Below are 24,385 nucleotides of genomic sequence, written 5' to 3'. Positions count from 1 at the left end.
CACAGCTCCATGCTAAGGCTGATGCTGAGAAGAGCCAAACTACATTCTCTACTGCTTGGCTCCAAGATAATTTTACTGCCTTAGAGGATCCCAAACTATAAGCGCAACCCCCCCCCACCCCGAAGCATTGTATCATTTTCAGGAGAGATACTGAGGCTGGAAAGGTCATTCCCATCTACAGTTCAGGTGAAGATGAGCAAGGTGCATGTCATAAAGCAATCAGAAAGGCAGAAAAAACAGCCTCCTGCTGACTGCTAATGTCTACAAAGTATACGTGTTTCCAGGTGTGGGCAAGCTTACCAGGTGGTAGACCAACGCAGCTGAGGGTGCCCCCACATGCATTCTGAATCCTCCGTAATGCTCACGTCCAGCAGAGCAGTCAGGTGAGCACAATGCCAGCGCAGCCAGACAGGCTGTGGAGCTGCTGGGAGGTATGTTCTGCACGTAGCTGAGGGGCAGGGACAGTATCAGGCTCACTGGCTCAAAGGAGGGATGTTCACAGCCATGCTGCTGACTGGCATTTCAGGCCTCTAATACCAGATTTTCATTTATGCCTGCTTTGTACTCAAGCACAAGGTTCAGGTTCTGGTCAACATGTCAGTTTGGAATAATATCACCAAGTCAGTGAAGCAACACTGCATTTGAATGCTCCAAACCCTCATCTTACAGAATCAGGTCTTCTGCAGTACACTGAGAACCACGATGTTAGTTCTGGTTGTCTTATTCCATCACCATCCCAGTTAGTCACACTTCACTCACTTGGTCTTCCTTCCAGTTACTCTACTGAACTAGAGGCAACTAGTCACAAGCTGCAAAATGATAAGTTCCAATTGGATATAAGGAAAAGAATCCTCACCATGACAGCAGTGCAACCCTAGCACAAGAACCCCAAGAATGCAGGCATCTCCATCCTTTGAGTTGTCAAAACTCAGTCAGACAAGGCCCTGAGCAACCTGTGTAGCTTTGAAGCCTGCACTGATTTAAGTAGGAGTTTGGACTAGAGCCCTCCAGAGATCCCTTCTCTTCAATGAGTCTATGCTGAGATTAAAATATGTTTTCAGAAAACACCTGCAGGAAAACCCTCTTTCTAGTTTAAAAGAAGATCAGGAATGTTCTATTCCTTATTTCCATGCTCTCAACTCTGGGGAGGAGATAAATAGACCAGAAATTCGTATTGCAGTACATTTTCTAACATACTTTGATGCTTGTAGGACTCCTTCCTACATGGAGGCTGGGTTCAAGGCTGGCACGGGGCTGCTTTACATTTCCACTTTGCCAGCCTTGGAAATCAGCTGCATGCAGAGAGATTCTCAAGTTATTTAAATGCCCTTATGCTCTCAGAGTGTACCTGCGAACCCACTGCTGAGCTTTCTGTTGAGGTCTTGCAGATGTCCGCAGTCTTACCTTCACATCTGTGGCTGGTTTCACTCTGCTTGTGCCCTGCAGGGCATTTGCACTCATAAGAACCCACTGTGTTGATGCAATTGCCACCTTGACAAAGGCCAGGAATAGCTTGACATTCATCCACATCTACAGGAAAAAGAGCAAAGACATCAGAAAGTACAGGCATTGCAACTGAAGAAGGTTCAGCTGGAGTTTTGAGAAAGAAGCAGCTTTGCTCTAAGTAGGTGGATTTACATTTCTTAATGCAATTACCCTCCAGGTAGGTGGATTTATACTTCCTAAAGGAATTACCCACCATGTTACAGTAGGTATTAGGTCAGAGGAAATGGAATCAAATGCTAAAGTTGTACTTGAAGCATCTACTTTTATTCAACTAATTTCCAAATGTTTCCTTTGGAAACTTAACTGAGGGCAGCACATTCCCCTGAAATAGTCTGACCTCATGGAATCATTTCATGGTATTTACCTTGACAGGCTCCAGTACGAATGTTGGGAATGAAACCTCGGCGGCAGGGGTGAGGTTGGGCAGGGCACATCTCACATGGGTGACCCCAGGCCCGTCCAATCGTGGCACAACACATGGTCTTGGTGCAGACAATCCCACTTAGTTGGCCCTGGCACATCTGGTTATTTACTTGGCTAAAGCAGGGACCGGTACGATAGTCTGAGGGACAACAAAAATATCCACAGGTTAGGTCAAGACACAAACACAAGGTCTTCTCTCTAACCTCCCAGAGTGCCTATTCCCTTCTCTTCTACCAGAACAATGTTAAACCTATAGCATAGCCACCCAAATGCAGAGTTGACGAGTTCTGGAAAAAAAAGAAATCTGCCATTGTGGAAAGTACAAAATTTTAAGACTAAACTGGAGTCAAGTGCTGGAGGTGGGGGCCTTCTCTGTCATGTGTTTCATGTGGTGGCCTAGAGGCTCTCCAAGCCACATCGTCCTGGTCTCTCCCAGGCTCAGCCCATGAGTTACAGTCATTCTATGGCTTGAATCAATGCCTCACCATAGGATGAACCCCAAAGATGAAAAGTCAGGCAAAAGGGAGATTTCAGGGATGCAAATTTATCTATGCTGTGGAACTTTTGGGGCTAGTGAAGCAATCAAGCTTTATACTAGTTAAGGGCAAAAGCACATTTGGAGCTGATGTGGTAAAAGTATCTCACGGACAGCTTTAGGGCCTGGAAATCCATGTAACATAAACATACAGGCAAGATGAGTATAGTATTTCAGTCCTCAAAGACCTCCTTTCCTCCCCATCCGAAGAAACTCCAGTGCCACATTGTCATAGTCAACAAATGAGAGCCATGTATCTACAGGTCACCCAAAGCTACAAAAGAGAACATGTTTCAAGATGTTGGTTTCCTTGCTGCAAGTCTGCACTGGATTGGAATATAAATTAGCCATCTAAGCAGTTAGTCGATAAAATCTATACATCACCAAGGAAAATGTTAAAGATGAGGTACTGGGTACCACACTTGGAGTCCTCTCACCCAGCTCTAGGTATATAAAGATTAAACGCATCAGCCAAGGTGCTCCTAGTTCTGAGTGGTGCCATTCACTCCACCAGCTTAGACACTTATCTCAGGACATAATGAATGTCTGTCTGGACAGACCAATCTTCCTTTGTTGACAGAGAGCCCCAGTGACTAACCTACAGTATACAAAAGCTGGAATGATCTTAGCTCCCATACACCCTGTAGTAAAAGATAAATGGGGTTCACAGTCACATGCTGCAGAAGCAGGATTCACAACTGTCAGCTAAGTGCCATAAGGAATTATGGCACTTAGAGTAGCTTTATTCATTAATTTAACCGGCTGGCCTGTCAAAGGAGCAAGGGATTTAGGCTGTTACCTTCCTACGACACTGAGATGAATATACATACTACCGTCTGCCATGGGTCAAGGGCTAAAGAGGACTGGGAGGAGAGACAAAGCTGTTTGGGTGATCTCAACACTGAATTCAGTGCTTTGCAGTATATTGAGTTTCCGATGGTGGCCATCACTTTAATTTCTTCCTTTTCTTACTCTGCCTTTTTTTTTCATGCTGTAGACAACAAAGTTCTGCTAGGAATTTCCCCTCAAGTTACTGACAGGGGCAACAAATATGAGACATTTTAGACATTGGAGAGATGGAGACATCTTGACATCAGACTGCTGCTACTTGGCTTCCAGAGTAAGAGAGTCCTAGATCTCAACTACAAAATCTTCTGGGAGGGAATTCCCAAGCCTTCCTTCCCCATGATGTCTACTGTAAATGATGCTGGCAAAGGGGTTTCTGTGCCCTCTGACAGTCTTTATAAAGGCAGCCTCCAGCAGTAACACATTTCATCATCATTCATACCTTCTGGTTAACTCTTAAAGGTCCCTTGGCAATTGTAACTAGATCTCTAAAACCCAGATGCTGGAGAAACAACCAGCCTGTTTCCCATTCCCACCAAGGAGGGTCCTATTCCTGAGAAAGGGAGAAAAAGGGAGGGGGGGGGAGAAAGAGAGAGAGAGAGAGAAAGAAAGAAAGAAGAAAGAAAGAATACAAAGAGGAAAGAAGGAAAGAAGGAAAGAGAAAAAGAAGAGAAGGATGGAAGAAAGGAAGGAGGGAGGAAGGAAGTGTCTGAGGGGCTTGTTTGCACTAAGGAATGTGGTTTTGCCACTGCCTGGGCTCTCATGACCCTTGATTGGGGATATTAGCACAGCAGGCATTCCTCAAGAAACAAAATTCTTAAACAATTCCCTTCTACTGGGAATAGATTATTGCATGCAAGTGTTTGAACTGTTGCTGTAAAAAGGACCTTTAATGGTGTTATTGTCAGACCAGAAAATTCCACTCTAACCATCTAAAGAAGTTACATGTTGGTCAATCAGCCTGTTATTTCAGATAGTCTCACTGAGATTTCTGAAGTTGTTTAGGGGATTTTGACATTGGAGTGCCCCTTAATTGACTGTGAACCCTAATCCCTGCAACAATACCTGGATTAGCTCACAGCTGTCTTAGCAGTGAGACACTTGGATTTGATATGTGAGGCAATTAAAAAACTTGTGTGGAAAGTAGTTCTAGCTAAGTGGTGAGTCACAGGCAGTCTGGGACTCAAATCTACTTACAAGTAGTTCTATTTAACATTTTCTAAAATGTCTTAGTGTAATATATACACTCAAAAAAGCAAAGTTCAGACTTCATGATCCAGTTCTTTGCATGCAGTTCCCTTCTTTTTAAATCCTAACACACACATGAAAAGAGCAAAAAGTAAGGACAAACATCAAATAAAAGGTTTGAGACAGGAAGCTTTTCCTCACTGGGTATGTTTGCAGGGCAGCCTCATTGGCAGGTCTACACTTGGGTGAAATCATGACAGAGTGCCTGTATCCTGCTCTGTAAAAGATCATCTGGAAATGCTGGTAATCACTGCAGACTTAGGACTGAGAATGCCTCTGCTGATGTGTCTTCCTCCCTCCCATTGCTTGTCCCGAGTAAAATCTGTGTGAGGTACAGTTGTGCTATAATTGTCCCACCTGACAATAGGTTAAGCATAAGCTACATGGAAACCACACAGTGAATTCTCCTTTACCTCTGGGAAAAAAATCAATTAGCACAATAATTGCTTACTTCCAGCCTAACGTTCCCTTGTCTTTGTATTTCTTGAACAGCACTGTCATGCTTAGAAACTAATGCTGATAAAAATGTCAAAAGGAGTTTGACCTCTGGATGTCACTGAGAGGTAAACATCAAGAGGAGGTTGGGGGAAAAAAAGAAGAAAGATTTTGAAGCTTCATTGGCATAAAGGTGACACGATCTCATAAAAATGCCTTTGTTTGGAAATCAGATGAGAAATATGTACTGCGTTTGCAATGGTGAATTTTCAAATAATCATAAAGATTGTTTTTGACCCAAATTTTAACAAGTTACCAAAGCACATGGTCCTCATTAATGTCTCCTGACATGCCAAGTTTAATGGTTTGTTCTAATTTATTCCAAGAGAAGAAATCAGCAAATTTTTAATTGTTTTTTCACCCATTGTCTTTTTTTATGAAACTGAAAGGTTCTTACTCATAATTTTCAACTCTGAGAAAAAGACCAAGGAGAGGCATTTATCACCACACAGATGAACAATTCTGAACGCAGAACAATTTAAATCTTATAAGCAATCAAAACCAAAGAACCATGCCAGAAATTTCTTTGTGAGCTTGTATCAAAGGACAAATCAACTCAGTAACAGAAAAAAAGGAAAACAGACTGTAGTATATTATTAAGAAAGGATTAAAAAGCAAAAAAGAGAGCATCATCACACCTCTGTATAAACCCATGGTTTGCCTGTGTCTTGAGGACTGTATGTAGTTCTAGCCCCCATATCAGAAAGCACCTATCAAAACTGGAAAAGGATCGGAAAAAGGCAACAAGGATGATGAAAGGTGTGGAAGAGCTTCTGTGTGAGGAATGACTGTGCTGGCTAGAACTACTCGATCTGGAAAAGAGACAACTGGAGGAAGACTTGACAGCAGGACACAAAATCATGGGTGGCCTAGGGAGGAGCAGCGTATTCGCGTGCATTGCAAGTATCAGGAGGCCTCACAGGAAAATAAGTGGTGGTGCTGGTTCAAAATAAATTAAGAAAGTGGTTCTTCAGGCAACACGTATGTTAAGGGAAATTCTTCCAACAGAGGTTGTGAATGGTCAAAAACTGTAAGCTACAGATGCTTGTAGCCCAGGACGGTCTTAGGGAGAAGCGCTATAAAGGATTGCCCAGGTCTTATATTGTTCACCAGTCACTGGTTTATGGACACTTTCAGAGACTGAACAGATCTTCGTCCTGACCCAGGTCAACCGCTCCTCTTATGTTTAGCTTCACTGTAAAGCGTAAATAACTCGTTGAATGCTGCTTATGCAGTATAACATTAGTCTTGTGAGAGTTTGCTTTTAAAAACAAATACGTGCAAGAAGAAAAAAAATTTGATTGTAATTGTTCCAAAGGTTAGTTTCCATTTCATGTTGGCCCCGAGAGCACACTGTGTCCCTGCAGCCAGCGCGAGTCAGAACACACTGACTTTGGTTGCAGCTGAAAGCAGCTGCTGAAATTCTCTCTGATGGTCACAGTCAAGCAGGGCTGTGTTACCAAACAGCCTGTGCTGCGGCTTTCAACGTGACTCAGGGAAAGCTCTGAGCATTAGAAACTACCTGCATTTCCACAAAAAAACCTGGACTCATGGTCGAGCCTTGAGGCATTATCTCATCTCAGGCAAGGGCCCCAAATCCACCTTCCTACCGCTTTGTAAGCAATCTGCACAGTTGTATTTTAGGTTTGGTTTTCATTTGGTGTTATGCTGCAGCATCTTTGCAGATGGAGCTGCTGTGATAGACAGGATTGTGGCTTAGGTGGGCAGCAGCTCTGTTTAAGTGTGTCAGTGCCTCTGTGCTTACAGTGAAATATCATACATTTTATGAGCTATTCTGAAGGCTTGCTAACCCTAGGACAATGCAGAAACAAGTAATAAACAGAGCCTGCCTTACGGCTTTTCTAGTCAAAAGAAGCATGGAGATAAATACGTGCCTGATGTCATTGTGGTTTGTATCTAGAAAGGGCACTGATTCACCTATAAAGTTGGAGCACATAAATGTATAACCCAAAATACAACCATGGCAGCACTGCAGAGAGAAAAGGGATAAACTTGCACCTCCCACGTCATCTTGCTGAGGCACGGATGGATGTGCTGCAGGAGGAATTCCTTGAGCTCGGTAATGAAAGAGCCATTGTAATGAGAACATCTCATTTTAAATAAATAATTGAATAAAATAGATTTTCATATTTAGATTACTTCTTTTGAGGGAATGAAGCCAAGAAAATCGCAGTCTGGCAACCAGAAAGCCTGGCAGCATTCTAGCTCCCATCTGGTGTTAATTTTAATGGGTCAAATTATTAAATCATTAATGAGGCACCAATCAAACTTTATTAAAGAAATAGGCACATTTAACTGATGTCTAAGGTCCTGATACAGTCTGGGGAGAACATCTCGTCTTCCAGGACCCCTGTCTCAGGTAGCTGTCCTTCAGACGTCTGGTCTTTGCAGCTACATTTCTTAGAAAAGCAGAGCAGAGGTGCCTTCCTCATTGAAAGCTGGGTGATTTCTTCCTATCTCCTCTTTAAAGCTTACACAGCCTTATAGTAAGCCTTATGTGGTAGAATATGGATGAACTCCACCTTTCCATCTAACAGCAAAGTTCTTATCAAAGGGACTGCAAGAAATTCCAGATCAGGCCTTATTTGGGGAAGAAAAACTTCAGTCAGGATCTTTACACCCCTACAGAAGAGATTTTTAACGCAGCAGGACCATGCATATCTAGTCCGTTACTAATCACTTGTAGCTGCAAAAAACAACAAGCAAAGACACTGCTTGACGTAAGCTCCCCCAAAAAGTTTTGCAAGCAGTTATCATAGGACAGGCATGAGCTTCCTTCCTAGCATCCATCATCAGCCTCATCAATGCACTGACCCCATTTTTCTTTCTTGCCCTATTAATCTCAAAAGTAGACTGTGCTCAGCACACATGGTCTGCAGGCTTCCTATTGCTGCAGAGTTAGATTAGTTTACTACTCACATCTACTTGTCTTGAGCACCTAGAGGAGTAAGAATCCTTAAATCGCAAAATGCGCAAAGGAACTAGAGTTGAAGCACGGAGTGTTTGCATTAGCCGCCAGAAATCTGATTCCTTGCTACGTTATTTGGTATCAAACTCTTTTCCCCGACCCCACTGAGACAGCTAGTGTGATTTTAAAGCACCACCTAACCAGAACTGCAGCTTTTTGCACGTGCCACAGAGTCAGGTTGGGGCTACAGTGTGTCTTATCTACCTAACCCTGCAGCCAATATAGGCCCCAGATGTGTTCCGGAAAGGAAGCGTAACAGGAATAGACTTCATTCCTGATTTCCATGTTTGGCTGGTTGTCATGGAGATCTTTAGGAACCCTGACAGCTAATGAATGGCCATTCCTGACAACTGAAAGCCGCAGAACATTGGGGAGTTAATGGGTGGGATCCATGTCACTGCACATGCTCTTACATTGAGCCATGCTATTCTGCTTGCAAACAGCTTCCTGAAAATATCACTTTAGAGTTTTTTTAACTTTCCTAATTAGCATGTCTAAGATGTATGTGGAGGAACACCTCACAGTTGCTGTGGACATCACCCACGTGCTGTACAGAATCTTGCTGGTACATGTTGGACAGTCTGACATTTCAGTGCAGGAAGGGGGTTGGAGTACCTCTGGTTCAGCTGAGCTAGTACAAACAACCTTGCAGCTCCCTGCTTCCAGCGCTTGGGGCTCTATGCCCTCCAGGGCTCTTGCCCTGGCTTTGCATGAGCTACTTAACCCAAGTTCATTGCCAGAGTACGTCTCACCTCCTACAAGAGGGAATAAAGAACAACAAGCTACTCTTTGCCAACCATGGCTAAAATTTATGCCAGAAATGCAGCTTCATCTGATTAAAATGAGTAATCCATATCAGACTATTTAAAATTACCACTCTGAAGGTATCAAACACTCATGTAGTACAGTTGGAAGGCATCTTCTCTATTGCTCAGTTTCCCCAATTCTAAATGAAGACAATGGAAATGTATTGTATGAAGTGTTTCCCTTGGATATACAGCATCACTGAAACCAATTATTTTGGAGGTAAATATTAACTTTAGCAACTAAGTCTGATTTCACCTTCTGCATGCTTCCTTCTAATGTTTGAGTTTTGCAGGTTTCCTGCCCCCTTTGCTTGACTTCTTGCTCATTGTGATGGAGCTTGGATTTATTTTAAGGAGATCCCAAACTGAACACTTGCACAAAGGACATGTTTCATATGTTCATTACAAATCTAAAAGCAACTACAGATTGCTTTTTTTAACACCCAAATTGAAACAGCATCTGAAACGGAGATATTTACAACTTCATTTAATTTCCAATTTAAATTATAGCTTTGCTGTGGAAAACAAAGGCATTTAGTATTAACATTTTTCCCCCTTTAATTGGTTCTTACTGTCTCTTTGGGGAAAAGGGTGTTTTTGACAAAGAATTTTTAAAGGGAAACATTTTGTTTGAAAATTTTCACAAGAAAAAGAAAAAGGACAGTTTTCACGGCTGCCATAACATCCATCTAACCAGCAAGGTGTCACCAAATAAATTAATGCTTGTAACAGCAATTTAGATCCCCGGGTAAGGATTCAAAAGCAGAAGCAAACACACACACTACTTCCATTGCTTTTTAAAACCACAGTCCTAGAAACCTGAATATGCCTGACCCCAGTCGTGTAAGCAGTTCTGCAGATTCCAAGCTAACAGGAACTTCAATTGATTGAAGAGCTCTCCTGCATACTTTCATTCTCTCTTTCAGACTGTCCTTTCTTTGGCACCATTTGGCTGGAATCCCCTTGCGGGACAGGCCACGGGCCAAGCAAATTCCTTCTATACAAAATAAATAAATAGAGCAGCAAGGAAGAAGAGATTTTCTTTGCTAAAAATCAAATTCCCTTCTCATAATAAACAATGCTTTTGCTGAAGGCTTTTTCTTAAAGCAGTATTGACAAATGCTGCTTGTAAGTCATCCCTGGGGAGTTACAGACCTCACCACGATGAGGTCACTACAACACATGCCTCAGGCTTTGGCAGAGGTCCACACTGCTTTCTGAAAGCTCCAGCATGAGTTCAGAGGAACAGGAAGAGCAGATATCAAGCCTGATATCTATTTTCCTATTGTCAGTGCATGATTTTCCATCAGTGGGAGGCTTGCTCCCCAGGCCAGGAGAGCACAGCCTTGCAATTCTTTCTGTCTGTAACATTCTTGGTCTTGGAGCAGAGAGCACTCACAGACATCCAGCCAGTCAACGCAGCTCTGAAAGCGAGCAAGTACTAATGCAACCAAGGCAAGGCAGATCTAGCAGATCCCTGTGCAAGCTTCCACCCCAAAAACTCCCACACAGCGCCAGCCACCCATAATAAGGGTGTTCCCCGGACAGTCCCCAGAGAAGGCTGGCAATGCCCTTGGGGACCTGAGAGCTGATAATTTGCAGATGTCATGCCTACAGAAGCAATTCATTCCCCACTTACAGAAGGACCATTAACAGGTATGTATGGAAAAGTACACAGGGGAACAGCATGCAAAAGCCACCAGCCAAACGACAAACTGATATGTGCCAGCGCAAGTCCACCAAAAGCCCTGAAATTGTTCCTATTGTACTAAATGTGAGTATAGAGGTTTTGGAATTAAGATTATAGTTCTCTGCACATAATGCAGCTCTAAATATCCGTTAAGTCTCTGTAGCCGTGTAGATCTGTGACTCCTTTTGCGGGAGGGGAGATGGTAGATGAAGGGGGAACAACATGAGGGTCTCTGTAAAGAGCTCCCTTCTCATGAAATACTTTCTCCACCTAGTCATTTCCTTACCTCATACACACACAGCCGCATTCCTTATGGTTAACTGTTTGGACATTCGCAGAAAGGAAAAAGCTGGCTGAGGCAGTTTATAAGGCCAGACATTCCAAGTGCTGCAAAAACACATTCAAAGGAAATAGTAAAGAGAATTTTTTTTTTAAGTTTTCCTGTCCTATTTTTACAGTTTCCTGTCAAAGTCTTAGCCTGATGAAACCTGAGATAGAGCTCCACACACAGCCCTCCTCCAAGGGCTCTCCAGTCCAGTAACATCTCAGACACAAAGCACACACACCAACACAGAACCAGTACTTGCATCATAGAAGTATCTGGGAGGACTGGAGCAGGGATTGGCATTGCCAAGCTGTGTTGTCAGCTCTGGAAGAGACCGTGGGTTCAGGACACCGCTAGCTGGTGAACTGTCATGTATCGCTGCCTGGCCATTTAGTGCACACACGGAGGTGTCGAGAGTGGCATAGGTGTTTGATAGCTCCAGACACTTCCTCAAGTTGCCCCAGGTGGAAGCCTTGAGCCTCACAGACTCCTTTGCCAGAGATCAGGGCTATGGGCAGGCTCCTGGGTAGCAGGGGAAAGAGCATATGGAGACAGTGGCTGGGCTGGGCTGCAACTGGATTAGGGCGTATTGCCACCGGACAGTTGACTGAAGAAGACCTCTTGCAGGACTGCATGGCTGAGTAAGGGCAGAAGAAACTTGTGTCTGCAGAGAGCACGGGCAGAGCGTTTCTGAACTTTGCCTACCTTCTCTCTGGGACAACGAGCTATGAGCAAGGGGAAGGATGCTATTGAGGGGGGAATTCCAAACAATTTGGTTGGCTTTACAGGTTTTGTCTTACTGTGTTCATGTTACTGTGCTTGAGCTGGAGTCATCAGTGTGTTGCTCCATTCAGCAAAGGTTTTATATTTCAAAGTTGGCAATGCTGTGCATGGCCTGTGCTAGGGAGGGCAAGGTGTCTTTGGAGAGGCTTATCCACAGCTAACATATCTTGCAACAGAAGGAAAAAAGTTCTCAGGAATGACCAAACACACAGCACATTAGCTTCTTCTCAGACTCAACTGAGAGATGCGGAAACATTTCATCTTCCTCAGTAGTTTCTCATGACGCTACATGACGGGCTTTGTATTTTCTCTGCATTTAATGAGGAGAATATCTTTTGGGGACACTGCAAAAAACATGCAGAAAAAGGGAACCTTAACAGTTTTACTGATGCTGGCAGAAAATGAGTTCTCAGAGCTCAGCTCACTGAAATAGGAGTCAGCAGCCATCCTGTATATGGACTAAGAGATCAACTGAAAACCTCTCCCAGGCTAGTAATGCTCTGCCAGCAGAGTGGCTTTCCAGGAGTCAGACAAACTTGTGTCTCAGCCACATACTGTATTCACACCATCCAGACAGCTCTAAGTGGGCACAACAGACATGAGTCACAGTAGCCAGTGGTTTACAGAGAGAACCTTTGTTTTTTCCTACCCCAGAGAACTGAAAACCAAGAAATAAATAAGAATTCGTGCAACACTGTAATAGTCTCTCAGCTCAGGGGGTGCATGGGGAGGCCCAGACAAAGTGAATTTCATGTTCTGTCTCACATTAATACAACCCATTGAACACTTCTCTGCCTGTGCCAGTGTCCCAAATTCACTGGACTAACTGGGGGATGTCAGTAAAGTAGAGGCACAAAGAGCTCCCAAGAGATCCAAGGCAAAAGTCAAGGCTGTAGCCCAGTATAAATGAAAAAATGTAGTGTCTCCTACCCCTTCAAAACAGGACCAAAGCAGAGGGCTCCACTTGTCCTACTAAAATACACCCCAGTGCAGAGACACACACAGAAGAAAAGCACAACAGGTAGGTAACCTCTCCTCCCCTCTCTGAATCTGTCACCAGCTTCCCAATGCTGGGTTCAAGTCTTTGCTCATTCCTTCGAAGTGAGGCATGGAATCAGCTCCCAGCTCCTGAACAAAACTGATGCTTTCAACAGCAGTAGCCGCATCCCAGTCCACGTTCCTGGGAGCTGTCCACTCTTCCAGGATTGTTCCTGGATTGTTCCAGGATTGCTGCTGGGTGTCTTCCCACATAATCTGCCCTTTTAGAAGAGCAGCTGGATTGGGGTTGCTTCACAACATGTATGGACCTCAGGCATGACCATACACAGTCTAGAGGAGATATTTTTGCCAAGCTGAGATATATCCCCACAACAAAAATTCTGTTGGGCATCTCAAATTAATGAATTTGACATATCTTCCTCTGAAACACAAAGGCTGTGACTAAAAACCTTTTTGCATTATCTTGAACATTATTGAGTTGTCAGTGAAGTATTTGTGGTCTCTTTCTTGCTATCCTGATGTATGTTGTTGCATGCCTGTGCTCTGGGGAGTTCCCAGCTAAAGATATGAAATATGTACAGCTCTACTGATTTGCTTCACTAAGAGCAGCATGTTTGGAAGTTCAGGACTACGATCCGAGCTAGAAAGGAGTGAGTAAAGGGACCGTGTTTACTGTTGGCTGCTTCCTGTTATGGCTTTTGCATGTACAGATGGGGATCAAACATATCCTGTGTGGCTGCTTCTTTTCTCCTAGACCTCCAAATTAAACTGAAATTTTGGAAAAAAAAAAAAAAAAACATTATGAAGAGGAAACAGAAAAGCTGAGACTAAGCCTCTCTGAATAACTCTTCTCAGGAGGAGGGCTTGAGGAGGCCTTACAAGCAAGACTAAAGGAGTATTCTGCGACATTCTCACCATCTGGAAATTTGAGTGGATTAAAGTGCAGTTTACGCTGAGAGACTCACTAGCATCCATCTATACATTACAAGATGATGCTTTGGGTTGCATATATTCTGTTTATACATGATATTGGGTGTCTGTAATCAGAAAAACTACAGCTGGAGGCAACCTCAAAGATAGTTTTGAATTTCTCCTGCCCTTAGATATTGGATTTTAGAGTCATTTCAGCTTTTTATCTAATTATTACTATTATTTAATGGAGACCAATTCTGTCATTAAAGATGCAAAAAGTTAAATCCTTTGTTTAATATTCTTAAATTCTTCCTCTCCTGTTTCCCCAGAAATGAGCAGATGGCTAAAACCCAAAAAATGCTAATATTTTTGCTCTGCTTGACACTGCAGTTTCTGGGCACTTGCCATTTACCAAAACCACTTACAAATATTTTTAGTGATCCATTCAATGTCTAGTAATAATCTTTCCTGTGTCTGGCCTTGTGCTCAGTCACTAGAGTACTGAAGTGCTTAATTTCAGTATCTCTTTGCCTGGCATCTCTGACACATCCCAAAGTGCAAACAAACTTCCTCTGTACATCACTGGGATGTGAGACCTGGGAACAGCTACACAAAGCTCCAAAAGCACAACTGGCTTTTAGATCAGCCCAGAAATGCTTGTACTGAGGAATACCACCCTATGAGTTTGGTGGTTAATCTTTTGGAAATCTTACATCATTAAAATGAGAGGACACAGATGTAGCAAGAGCTTTCTGAACCAGACAAATCATAGGAACCACACACTGAGTTCAATTAACATATAACTGCCTCTGCTTCTTCCCATTGTTTGCAAAATCCCAAGGGTCTTGGGATTTTTACTGACCTTTCAGGTTTTAGGACTCTCCTGCACCTACTACTCTAAGCTACAGATACTGGAAATTATCATCAAGGTCTCCACAAAGAGCAACAATGTTACTCTGAAACTCATTTTTTCCAAAATAAAAGAAGAAACACTTTCATGAGAGGTAGCAAATGACATTTACAGTGAAACTTCAGCATTTTGATGGGAAGTTCTTCACTAGTTCTTCATCCCGGAAGACGTCAATTAGAGGGAGGAAATGATGTTAAGATGCTCTGAGCACCTAGCTATTAAGGTATGTACCTCTGAAGTGGAGTATTTCCTGAATGAAGTGTGAAGGTTGTTAGATTGCTTCCATTACAAAGCAGCCTTTTACTGAGCCCTAAGCTGTTGAAGGTGCAACTTGTTGAGTGTACGGCAGCAGAAGCTGTTGCTTAGTATTCAAGAACTCAGATTATTAGAGTTAAATTTTAAATTGTAATATCTCTTTTTATGATTTATAGCCAAATGAAATAAAAAATATAACTGCATCTGCAATCTGATAGATGTGTGGGTATTGAATGCCTCCTTTTCATTAACGCAGATGGGCATATTTTTCAGTGCTTGCCTGTCTAAACCAAGGCCCATCCTCTGTACGAGAGCACTACCACATTGTGCAGTACAGCAGCTAACGGATACACTAGCATTGGAACTAGAAGCAAGAAAGCTGCATCAGCACAAAGCTCATGAGACTTTCTGAGAATCCTGACTCCTTGGTACAAATATTAGCTGAACTAATGCAGCTCTGTGTTCCTGGAAACAACTTAGCATCTTTTCATGGCATTACCTTACATGCATATAACAATCTGGGATCATGACACTGAGAGAGCAGGGAAAAGAAATAGAAGCTGAGCTCTAAACTCTTTGCCTAAACCCTATTACATCTGGACTAGCCACAACACATACTCAGAAAGCCCTTCCTACTTTGAAGACTTCAGAAATGGGATTCACTCAATTAAATGTGTGTCAATAGTGCAGATGTCTGTGACAGAACTGATCACCCCTGTGTATCCACTCAACCTAAAGGCAATGCCTTCATTTGCTCAGTGAATCCTACCCTGCCAGCGCTCCTATCACTCTATCGACTATAACATTGCACAGGAGCTGTGCTCAGCTGTACACATCCACCTGCAGGAGTCTAAAGCGAGGCAATGTAGTACAAGGGAAATCCAGCACATTCCTGTGGAACACAACCAGTGGGACAGATAGGTTCCTATCAGCAGACATCTCTGTACAGAACAGAGGGAAAGGACCATAGGTATCTCATTACCTCTGCTTTCTTTTCTGAAGACAATAAAAGCCAGCTTAAACTACCTGCTATTGTCTTTATACTCTGTAGCCAGGAGAGTATCTCATTTTGCACTCTGTAAACAGCAGACACAAGGATGTCAGAGAGCATCCTTATTGCTTAATGCCATGTGCTGCACTTAGCAGCTAACAGTTATCCCAATAGAAACATCACAAGAGCTACTGTGTGGGAAGGAGGAAGCTGAATGATGTCTCAGTAGCCAATAACTTTGGCATTAGCCGAAGCTCCCTCGCTGAAGAGATGCAGGCAGGAATCAGAAGACTTTTCAGAGTGCTCCACCATGTATCCAGGCATGCTACAAGAGCATCACTATGGAGCCTTGGGCTGAAAACTGGAATTCCTACACGCAAAGCCATTAGGTTTCAGGCTCTGCTGTCTATTAATCCTTCTTCAGAAAAATCTTTAGGAATGAAACTCAGAGTTAAACTGAGAGCTATGGATGATCCATGTTGCTTCCAAGCCTGCTACTAGAGTATCCTGTTACTGGCAACTTTGAAGAATGCTTGTAAATATGTCATATACTGGGGTGCTTTAAATGGAGAAAATGCACAGAAACTCAACAGAGATCATGTCTCCAGTAAGTCTGGAGCTTAGGGACCGCATCTTAATATGCCTACTGAGGGAAGAGGAGTTCAGTTTCTCCACGGAGGGGTTAAGTTATTCCTTGCCACGCTAATGATTGCCAGTAGGTCAGTCACAACCACCTCACCTGGCTGCAAACTCACAGACAACCCAGCCAGGAGCCTCTTTGAAAAGTGTAACTTTTAATATCTCTTAGGAAAGCAAGCACTCTGTTTGTCTTGGCAGGGAAGACCTGTGTATACACAGCTGGAGAGCTTGTTTTGTCTCTTAGTACAAGTCTGGACCAAACCAAATCTCTAAAGGCTTTGTAAAAATGCTCGCTTTATTTAAAGAATTTTATACAGGATGTCTCCAAAGTCTGCCCCTGCTCAATCCCCTTCTTTCCCTGCCTCTCCCAACCCCTCTCCTTCCCCCTCTCCTACCATACAGACAGAGAAAATTCAGTTAGGTTTTTCAGTCCCTCCTGGCTTCAACGTATCCAGAAATTTCTTTAGAAAATTTCTAGGTTTCTTTTCAAATACAGCCACTGTCCTTATCAATTTTTGAGTCTCAATATTTCAAATATCTGTGAGCTAGGGAAAGAACGAGCAGCTCCACTGACAGTTCTGGAGCTCAGGTTTAGGGTTCAGGGGGAGGAAGGCTTGCAAGGTAAAGCCTTCAAGTGAGAAAGGCTGTTGTCATAGCACCTTTCTGCAACTAAAGCAATGTGTCTCTTTGTGTGCACGTATGTGAAAAGCAGGGAGGGTGATTAAAAAAAATATATATGTACAAATGCTCCACCAATACCCATGTTTGCAGCACAATACAAAGGAGGAGAATGGAACAAGGTAATGTTGCTTCTGTAAATGTATATGGAGGCTTTTAAAGAGGTTTCCCTTCTCTGCACCCAATAAATGTGAGGCTCAAACCACAGAGCAAGGCTTTTAAGGGGCACCTGTGCAATGAAGTTCAGTAGATACTTCTGTAATCCAGGGAACACTGAGCAACTATTTTGAGTTCTGCATATTTCCGCTGGCTGCTACTCAAGCAGGACCGACTGATGCCTGGGCTATTGGAAACCAGCTGCTATTCCTATCTCACCCTCTAAATCACGTTTTCAATAATTCCCAAACTGTAAAAAGCCATTAAAGGCAAGGGCAGTCCAATCCTTGGACAGGGAGTTAAACAAAATTATCCCAATCTCAGGAAAGTGAGTCTAGAAAGATGGAATATTTCCAGGGCAATTTGATGCACATTTGGGGAGTTTAGACATCTACTTGGTGTTTCAGTTTCACTTCTGTGCCACTCTGACTCTTGCCAAGCATCATATCAGAGCAGTGTCATGAGATATCCATCCAAGCCAACAGGAAGGGTAGGAATTCCATGTCTCAGAGCCAGAACCTCAGTCATACCCACACTGCCAAAAGGTAAATCTGATTCAGCCATGCAGCACATGATGGCTGGATGAAATACAGCAAAGCTACATGCCATCTTGCTGATGAAAAACTGTGGCTTTTCATGGAGCTGTTTCAATTTGTCCTGGATGAGTAGCTGGTTCTGAACTGTGTGAGGTTTACAATAAATAGTGCTGGCTAATGTTTCCCTTTGAAATGTTTTTACTAAAATAAAAGCTGTTTCATGGGAAATCTTAAATTCTGGCTAAAATTTTCATTATTTTCCAAGAAATAAACTGTAAAAATAATTCTGCAAAGGTAGAAATACTGACTTTTGGGGTTTCAGGACCACATTCACTTGAAAATCATCAGTTGTTAGCCTGGTGACATCAATACTTTAACTTTTTAAGTTTGATGTTATCGGCTTCCTTCGCTCCAAAGGAATTGTTTCCTGTAGTACACAGGACAGGCCAAATACAGGGAATTAACCGAGTTGCTGCAAAAGTTTGATGCTACACAGTGAAAGAGGTGGGAGGCGCCAGTACATGCTGGGGACCAACCTGCTAGAGAGCAAATTTGAAAAGAAGGAGGATGTTGGTGGACTACAAGTTGAACATGAGCCAGCAGTGTGCGCTCATGGCAAAGGCCAGCAGCATCCTGGGCTGCATTAGGAAAAGCGTTGCCAGCAGGTTGAGGGAGGTGATCCTTCCCCTCTCCTCAGCCCTGGTGAGGCCACACCTGGAGTGCTGGGTCCAGTTCTGGTCTCCCCAGTACGAGAGAGACATGGACAAACTGGAGTGAGTCCAGCAAAAGGCCACAAAGATGACTGAGGGACTGGAGCACCTCTCATATGAGGAGAGGCTAAGAGAGCTGGGATTGTTTAGCCTGGAGAAGAGAAGATTGAGGGGGGATCTTATCCATGTAGATAAATACCTGATGAGAGGGAGGAAGAAAGACGAAGACAGACTCTTCTCTGTGGTGCCCAGTGACAGGACAAGAAGCAATGAGCACAAATTGAAACTCAGGAAGTTGCATCTCAACAGAAGAAAACACTTCTTCACTGTGAAAACACTTCAACACTGGACCAGGTTTCCCAGAGACGTTGTGGAGTCCGCACCCTTGGAGATATTCAAAACCTGACTGGACATGGTCCTGAGCAACCTCTTCCAGCTGACCCTGCTTGAACGGGGAGGAGTTGGACCAGATGATCTCCAGAGGTCCCTTCCAACCTTAACAAATCTGTGCTTCTGTGATTCTGGGAAATAACTGGATAGTCTTACAGATGTGGGAGCTGAGTGGCTGGAAGTGTATTCCTGTCTGACAGAGTTGGCCAAGTCATTAAACCAGCATTTTGTGTGTGATCCCTCAATGTCTGTAGTCCCTAACTCCTTAGAAATTACTTTTCTGCACAGGAGCTGCACTTAATGCAGTGACAAGTCCTTGCAGTGGGTAACTCATGATGGGCACCAAAATTAGTTGGCAGCTGGAAAATTTCAGCTTGTATTTCTCTTCTCTGCTCTATCAGTGTTTAGGAAGGGGCTGAAGGCATCACCTTCTCTTATCAGGATCTCACGGTAAGGGTTTTGCTGGCATTTCTAAGCCACTCCCAGGTTATCAAGACCAGAAGCATGGAAATGACCTAGAGAGAATCACCCTTTCTGGACTCAGCACAGGGTTTATTCATGTGTAACAAACAGCTACAAGAGGCCACATGTGGAATGAGAAGGATCCAAAAAGACACTGAAAGCACAGTCACTAGGCACTTTGCAACCTGCACACTTAATGATCAGGGGTCTCAGAGAATATTTTAGGCATAAGGATGTAGTTAAAGGCCATATCATCATGCAGAGGAATCCAGCAGAAATTCATGCAAAAGTGAATATCCTTAACACACAGGCTTGCATATACAACTCATGTTCCTTTGCTCTGTCAGTGACAATATCATGAAAATCTGTTCCTTACCTCTTTCACACTGGGGGCCAGTGAATCCATACACACAAGCACAGCGGTTTGGTCCAATGCATCGACCTCCATTCTGACAACCGTTTTCACACACAGCTATTTAGAAACAGAAAAAGAAATCAGTGGATTTCTGCTATCAGGGATACTACAATGTGAGCTGTGTGGTTCTGGTAGGACTTGGAATATCATCTGCTTTGTGTTGTTCACAAGTCAGGGCTCTCCTCCATGTAATGAGCATACAGAGAAAAGTGTGGAATTTTTTACTGGAAAATGACTTCCTTTTTATGAGTGAACCCATTTATAAAAGAGCTTTAAACTCTCATTTCACTTGAGAGGATTTCCTGTACTCTGGAAGCTCAATTCATTCAGGTTAGCACTGAGATTTAAATGTCAGGATCAAGATGAATGAATACAAATGAGATACTGCATAAAGGCAAAAACATGTTCAAATCTAAGGAGAGGGGAACATGACAACAGTGAAACATGAAATTGCCTAAATAATGGTATCGGAAATACCAGATTTGGGTATGGATGTAGCAAAACTGGGACCAATGGGACGAGAGTGATTAGGGGCAGGTTGTTTACTAGGAAGGAGACTGGGATGAGGAAAGGGAGGTACAAGGGCAGTGAAAAGGAAGGTCAAGAAACAAGAGAAGGGATAATAAGATAAGCAATTATGTGATCAATGCATTCTGGGGGTACTTACCCTGCAGACTAAAGTAGGACAATAAACCAAACCCATTGCTCTGACCATACCACATGTGCCAAACCTGCTTCTGCAATCAGGAGGACATAGGGGGGCAGGGGGATGTGGATGCTTTCTCTAGCTAGCAGGGTACACTTGGGTGGAGGGACTGTGCGTTCTGGTATCACTGTGTCAGCTCATTCTAGGCTTGATGACATTGGCATTTTTCCTAATATTATAGTAGGACGTGTCCATTCAGGCTGGTAGTGGTATCAGGACATGATGCTCTCCAGAACAGAAATGACTTTCTAGAGACACCATTTAAAGCTGGTAGAGGAATGCATAAGACCTAGCTGGTAGGAGCTTCTCTGGAAGGTGATGACACACTCTCAACTGATCTGAAAAATGGATGCTCTTAGGTCCTGCTATTTCAAGACAGCCTCATTCCCTCAAGCCCAAACTCACTTCTTACCTCAGTGAATAAAGTACAAGTCATGTCGCCTTGACTTTGAGGTCAGCAACATCCCATGGCCCCCACAGCCTGTGTTGGATGGATGTGTTCACTGAGGGCTTCTTCATATGTCACAAGGTAGCTTGGATCTGCAATCTGAGCTCACAGGCCAGACACAAGGAACCAGTGGTGTGATTGCAGAGGTGTGCAGTGGTGTGACTGGGCATCAACCCTCCTCCTAGCCATCTGTGCCAGGCAGCACAGATGGAACATATCCCCTAATGACGGTAAGCTGATACTCCAATAGAGAGGAGTAAATATCAAGGACATCCATGTCTGAGCTGCAAACAGCACATCAATGTGTGCAAAGTAGCCTCTGTATTCATAAGGCCACACAAATCTAGCCGTGCCCTCTAGCTCACCACATATACCGCAGGGAGAACAAAGAGCAGTTACTGCAAGTACTTACGCTGTCCACAGTATGTTCCAGTATAGCCCTTCTGGCAGAGGCAAGATTCCTCGTTGCAGCTCCCACCATTCATGCACCTCACACTGCAGGTCTGGACTGTGGAGAAAAGCAGGGAAATATTACAAGAGGATGCAACAAACTGTCTGTGATGGGAACCGAATACCTTCACATGTAATTGATCTTTCTTAATCTGTTCTAGTCTCAGTGGTATCCATTCATTTCCAGTATGGTTTGAATTAATCATGATGTCTACCATTCCTACTGCTCTATGGCCAGAGATCAGGCTAAATTTAGATGAAGGTGTAAAATCATTAACGACACTAAGCTTGAGGCTTCAAAGCATTGCCTGGATTGTCAGACATGAGACCAGTCTCTATGGGAAATGGCACCGTTTCCAGCACATTCTTACCCTACACTGCTTACTACAATGAATCAACACTGGGAGAGCAATTACATACAGCAAATCTGAGAGGGCTGCCTAGCTGCAATAAAAAGAGGTAGCTAGAAAGTATCTGTCCATTAGTGCTGTCCACCTGTCAGAGCTCTTCCCCAGGCCTTGCAATCAACACAGACAGCAAGGGGTCAGGTTTAGTGAACCTGAGAAATCTTGGGAGTTCAGGGTTTGGACATAAGAGCCTTGATGGTCATTCAGAACTTTCCTAACTAATTGGCAAAGATTATTACTGGATCTGCTTAGAGCTGGTCCCATTTCTTACTTCTGCCATGGTCCCAAAGGTCCTGAGGTCCCATCACCATCTGACTTATCTCCAGGGCTGGCACTGAAGAGTCTGTTAGAATTCCCTGCAGATTTGGAGTGCAGAAGAATATCTTTCAACCAAGAATTTAAAGGCCTTATGCTTTGTAAGGATCTTCCAGGGTAGCAGAGACCAAAGTTCTAGTAATAAGAGAATGGCAGCCCACCCTAGTTAACTTTTCCCATGATTGGGTTGGATTAATTCTACCTTTTATTTGAAAGGATCAGTGCTTGCAGCTGTTCTGCTAGCCCTCAGTAGTAGATTTTGCAGACAGGTTTTCTGCCTGCTTACTGACTACTACTATCTAAACAGTCACTTGCAAATTACTCTAAAACATCTTTACTCCCTCAAGTAAGAAACCAAACTTTTTGTTATGACAGAGAGAGGCAGAGTGGCTTTTATTGCCTCTGGAATGCACAATTTGCCTGCTTTACCTCCCTGAAGCATTCTTGAAAAATGCAGATCCAAACATCCCCAGAATGAACACCAGATTTGATGGAGCCCCTGCAGAGGAACCTACCCCCGAGTGCATGCTGAAATTCACCCCAGGCTCAGGGGAATGCCAGGTCTGTGCCCAAATGTATAAACTGCTTACAGCATTCCTTGCATTCCTCTCTGATTGCTAACATATGGACCCTCACTCCAGAAACTTCTGTGGCTCCAGCACCTTCCTTTCAGCAAAGCACTGGGCAGGTCTGCAGAGCAGCGGCACGCATAGGCTCCTGTGCCGAGCACTTTCTGGGGACATCTGCAGGGCTGCAGCACAACGTGGCACTTTGGAATCAGATTCTGGGAATTTCTTTCCTTGAGTCACACCCTGAATGTGGTTTTGAGGTCTGAGGGGCTAGTTCCCTGGCCTTCAATCAGATGCCTGCAAGTCACTTCGTTAACAATGGCTTGCCTGCAGACGGGTAATAATGGGGGGAAAAAATCTGTGTTGTCTCTAGCAATGGTCATCTGAGACATTAAAAGACTTTATAAAATCCCACTAATTTCTGCATCTTACATACAGCCCTAGTAAATCAGCCTTTTTAAAACTTAACACCATGCCTCGGTTCCTTTGCTTGCAGGTTTCTTTTTAACTGGTGTTTCTGAGCAGGATCATCATATGCAGATGGGCTGCTTATACAGTCAGGTGCAAAGGGACACCCATTATCACTGCCCACTTTTGGAGATCTGGAGTGCAGGCCAGCACCAGTTCACACACTGCTACTTGCATTAGAAACAACTGGAGTCCTTTCAGGCAGACCTGTTTGCTTGGGCATAGCCTGCCCTGACTTGACTGGATGGTCTCTGTGCTGGTGTTTGCACTCCAGTTGGCAAGACGAGGGCCATTATCTGCATCCAACCAGCTCTGAGGCTGTTAGACCACCTTGCGCAGAGTGAAGCTTCCAAGGAAGACATCCTTTCCCTTCCCAGGGAGAGACGGGAAAGCAAGGGAGGAAAGTATGAAGGGCTGCACACATAGACCCTTGAGGCCTCACCGGCTCCTGTCCCAGAATGGCAATAGTCGTGCAATGCTTGGTGATATCCTGGTCCCTTTTGGTCTCTTCTGTGAAAGATCCAGATGGTTTTGTCTGTTTCTTTCTGCTATTTTAGTGGATAGAAAGAACTGTCTGGGACTTTGCTTTCTTCAGGAGACCAGCAAAGGCAAAACTGTCATCTGATATATAACAACTGGGTGTCCCAGTCCAAGATTCAGTGTAAGCCACTGTTTCATACAATCACAAACTCACAGGAGCGTGCATGGAAGGGCTCTCTGGAGATCCATATTCAGGCTCCATGTGGAATAGGACTTCCCCACAGATCAGGGTGGCCGAGACTTTGTTTGGCCAAGTCTTGAAAACCCCCAAAGATGGTGACCTCCCACACCTCTGGTGACCTGTCCCAGGCCAGCGACCTCTTTTACATCATCTGTCACTACTGAGAGGGGTTTGGGTCCACTGTCTTTGTATCTGCCCTTCCAGTAGTTACAGACTGGGATTAGATCCCTCTTTGACTCCTCTTCATTAAACTAAATCAGCCCAGCTCCCTCAGCCTCTCCTCTAGCGGACATGTGCACCAGGCCCTAATCATTTTGTAGCCCGCTGCTGGTTTCTCTCTGGTTTCTCCACAGCTTTCTTGAATTGGTGGCCCAGAACTAGACACAGTATTCCAGCCACAGTCTTGCTAGTGCAAAGTAGAGGGGATAATATCTTCCTTTGGCTTTTTGGCCATAACTCTCCTAATCTAGCCCAGGATGTGGTTTGCTTTAATCACAGTGACAATGACTAATGGCTCATATTCAACCTGGTGTCTACCATAACTCCCAGCTCCTTTTCAGCAATATAAGCCAGAGGAGAGAATGCTACAGAAGAGCAATAAT

At 43.8% G+C, this 24,385-nt stretch overlaps 1 protein-coding gene across 1 annotated transcript in view; it reads right to left on the bottom strand.

Annotated features, from left to right (window-relative positions):
- FBN3 (fibrillin 3) overlaps nucleotides 1-24,385 on the bottom strand; it is a 111,382-nt gene that overhangs the window by 61,739 nt on the left and 25,258 nt on the right. The window contains exons 5-8 of the mRNA XM_067312582.1: nucleotides 21,266-21,361; nucleotides 19,661-19,756; nucleotides 1,871-2,068; nucleotides 1,405-1,530 (exon numbers count right to left, since the gene is read on the bottom strand). Coding sequence (XP_067168683.1) covers nucleotides 1,405-1,530; nucleotides 1,871-2,068; nucleotides 19,661-19,756; nucleotides 21,266-21,361 — 516 coding nt within the window. The remainder of the gene's footprint in view (nucleotides 1-1,404; nucleotides 1,531-1,870; nucleotides 2,069-19,660; nucleotides 19,757-21,265; nucleotides 21,362-24,385) is intronic.

Source organism: Apteryx mantelli, chromosome 30 (assembly GCF_036417845.1).
Source record: "Apteryx mantelli isolate bAptMan1 chromosome 30, bAptMan1.hap1, whole genome shotgun sequence".
Lineage (NCBI taxonomy): Eukaryota > Metazoa > Chordata > Aves > Apterygiformes > Apterygidae > Apteryx > Apteryx mantelli.
Note: the sequence above shows the minus strand (reverse complement) of the source record. Positions and strands in the feature narration are given on the sequence as shown.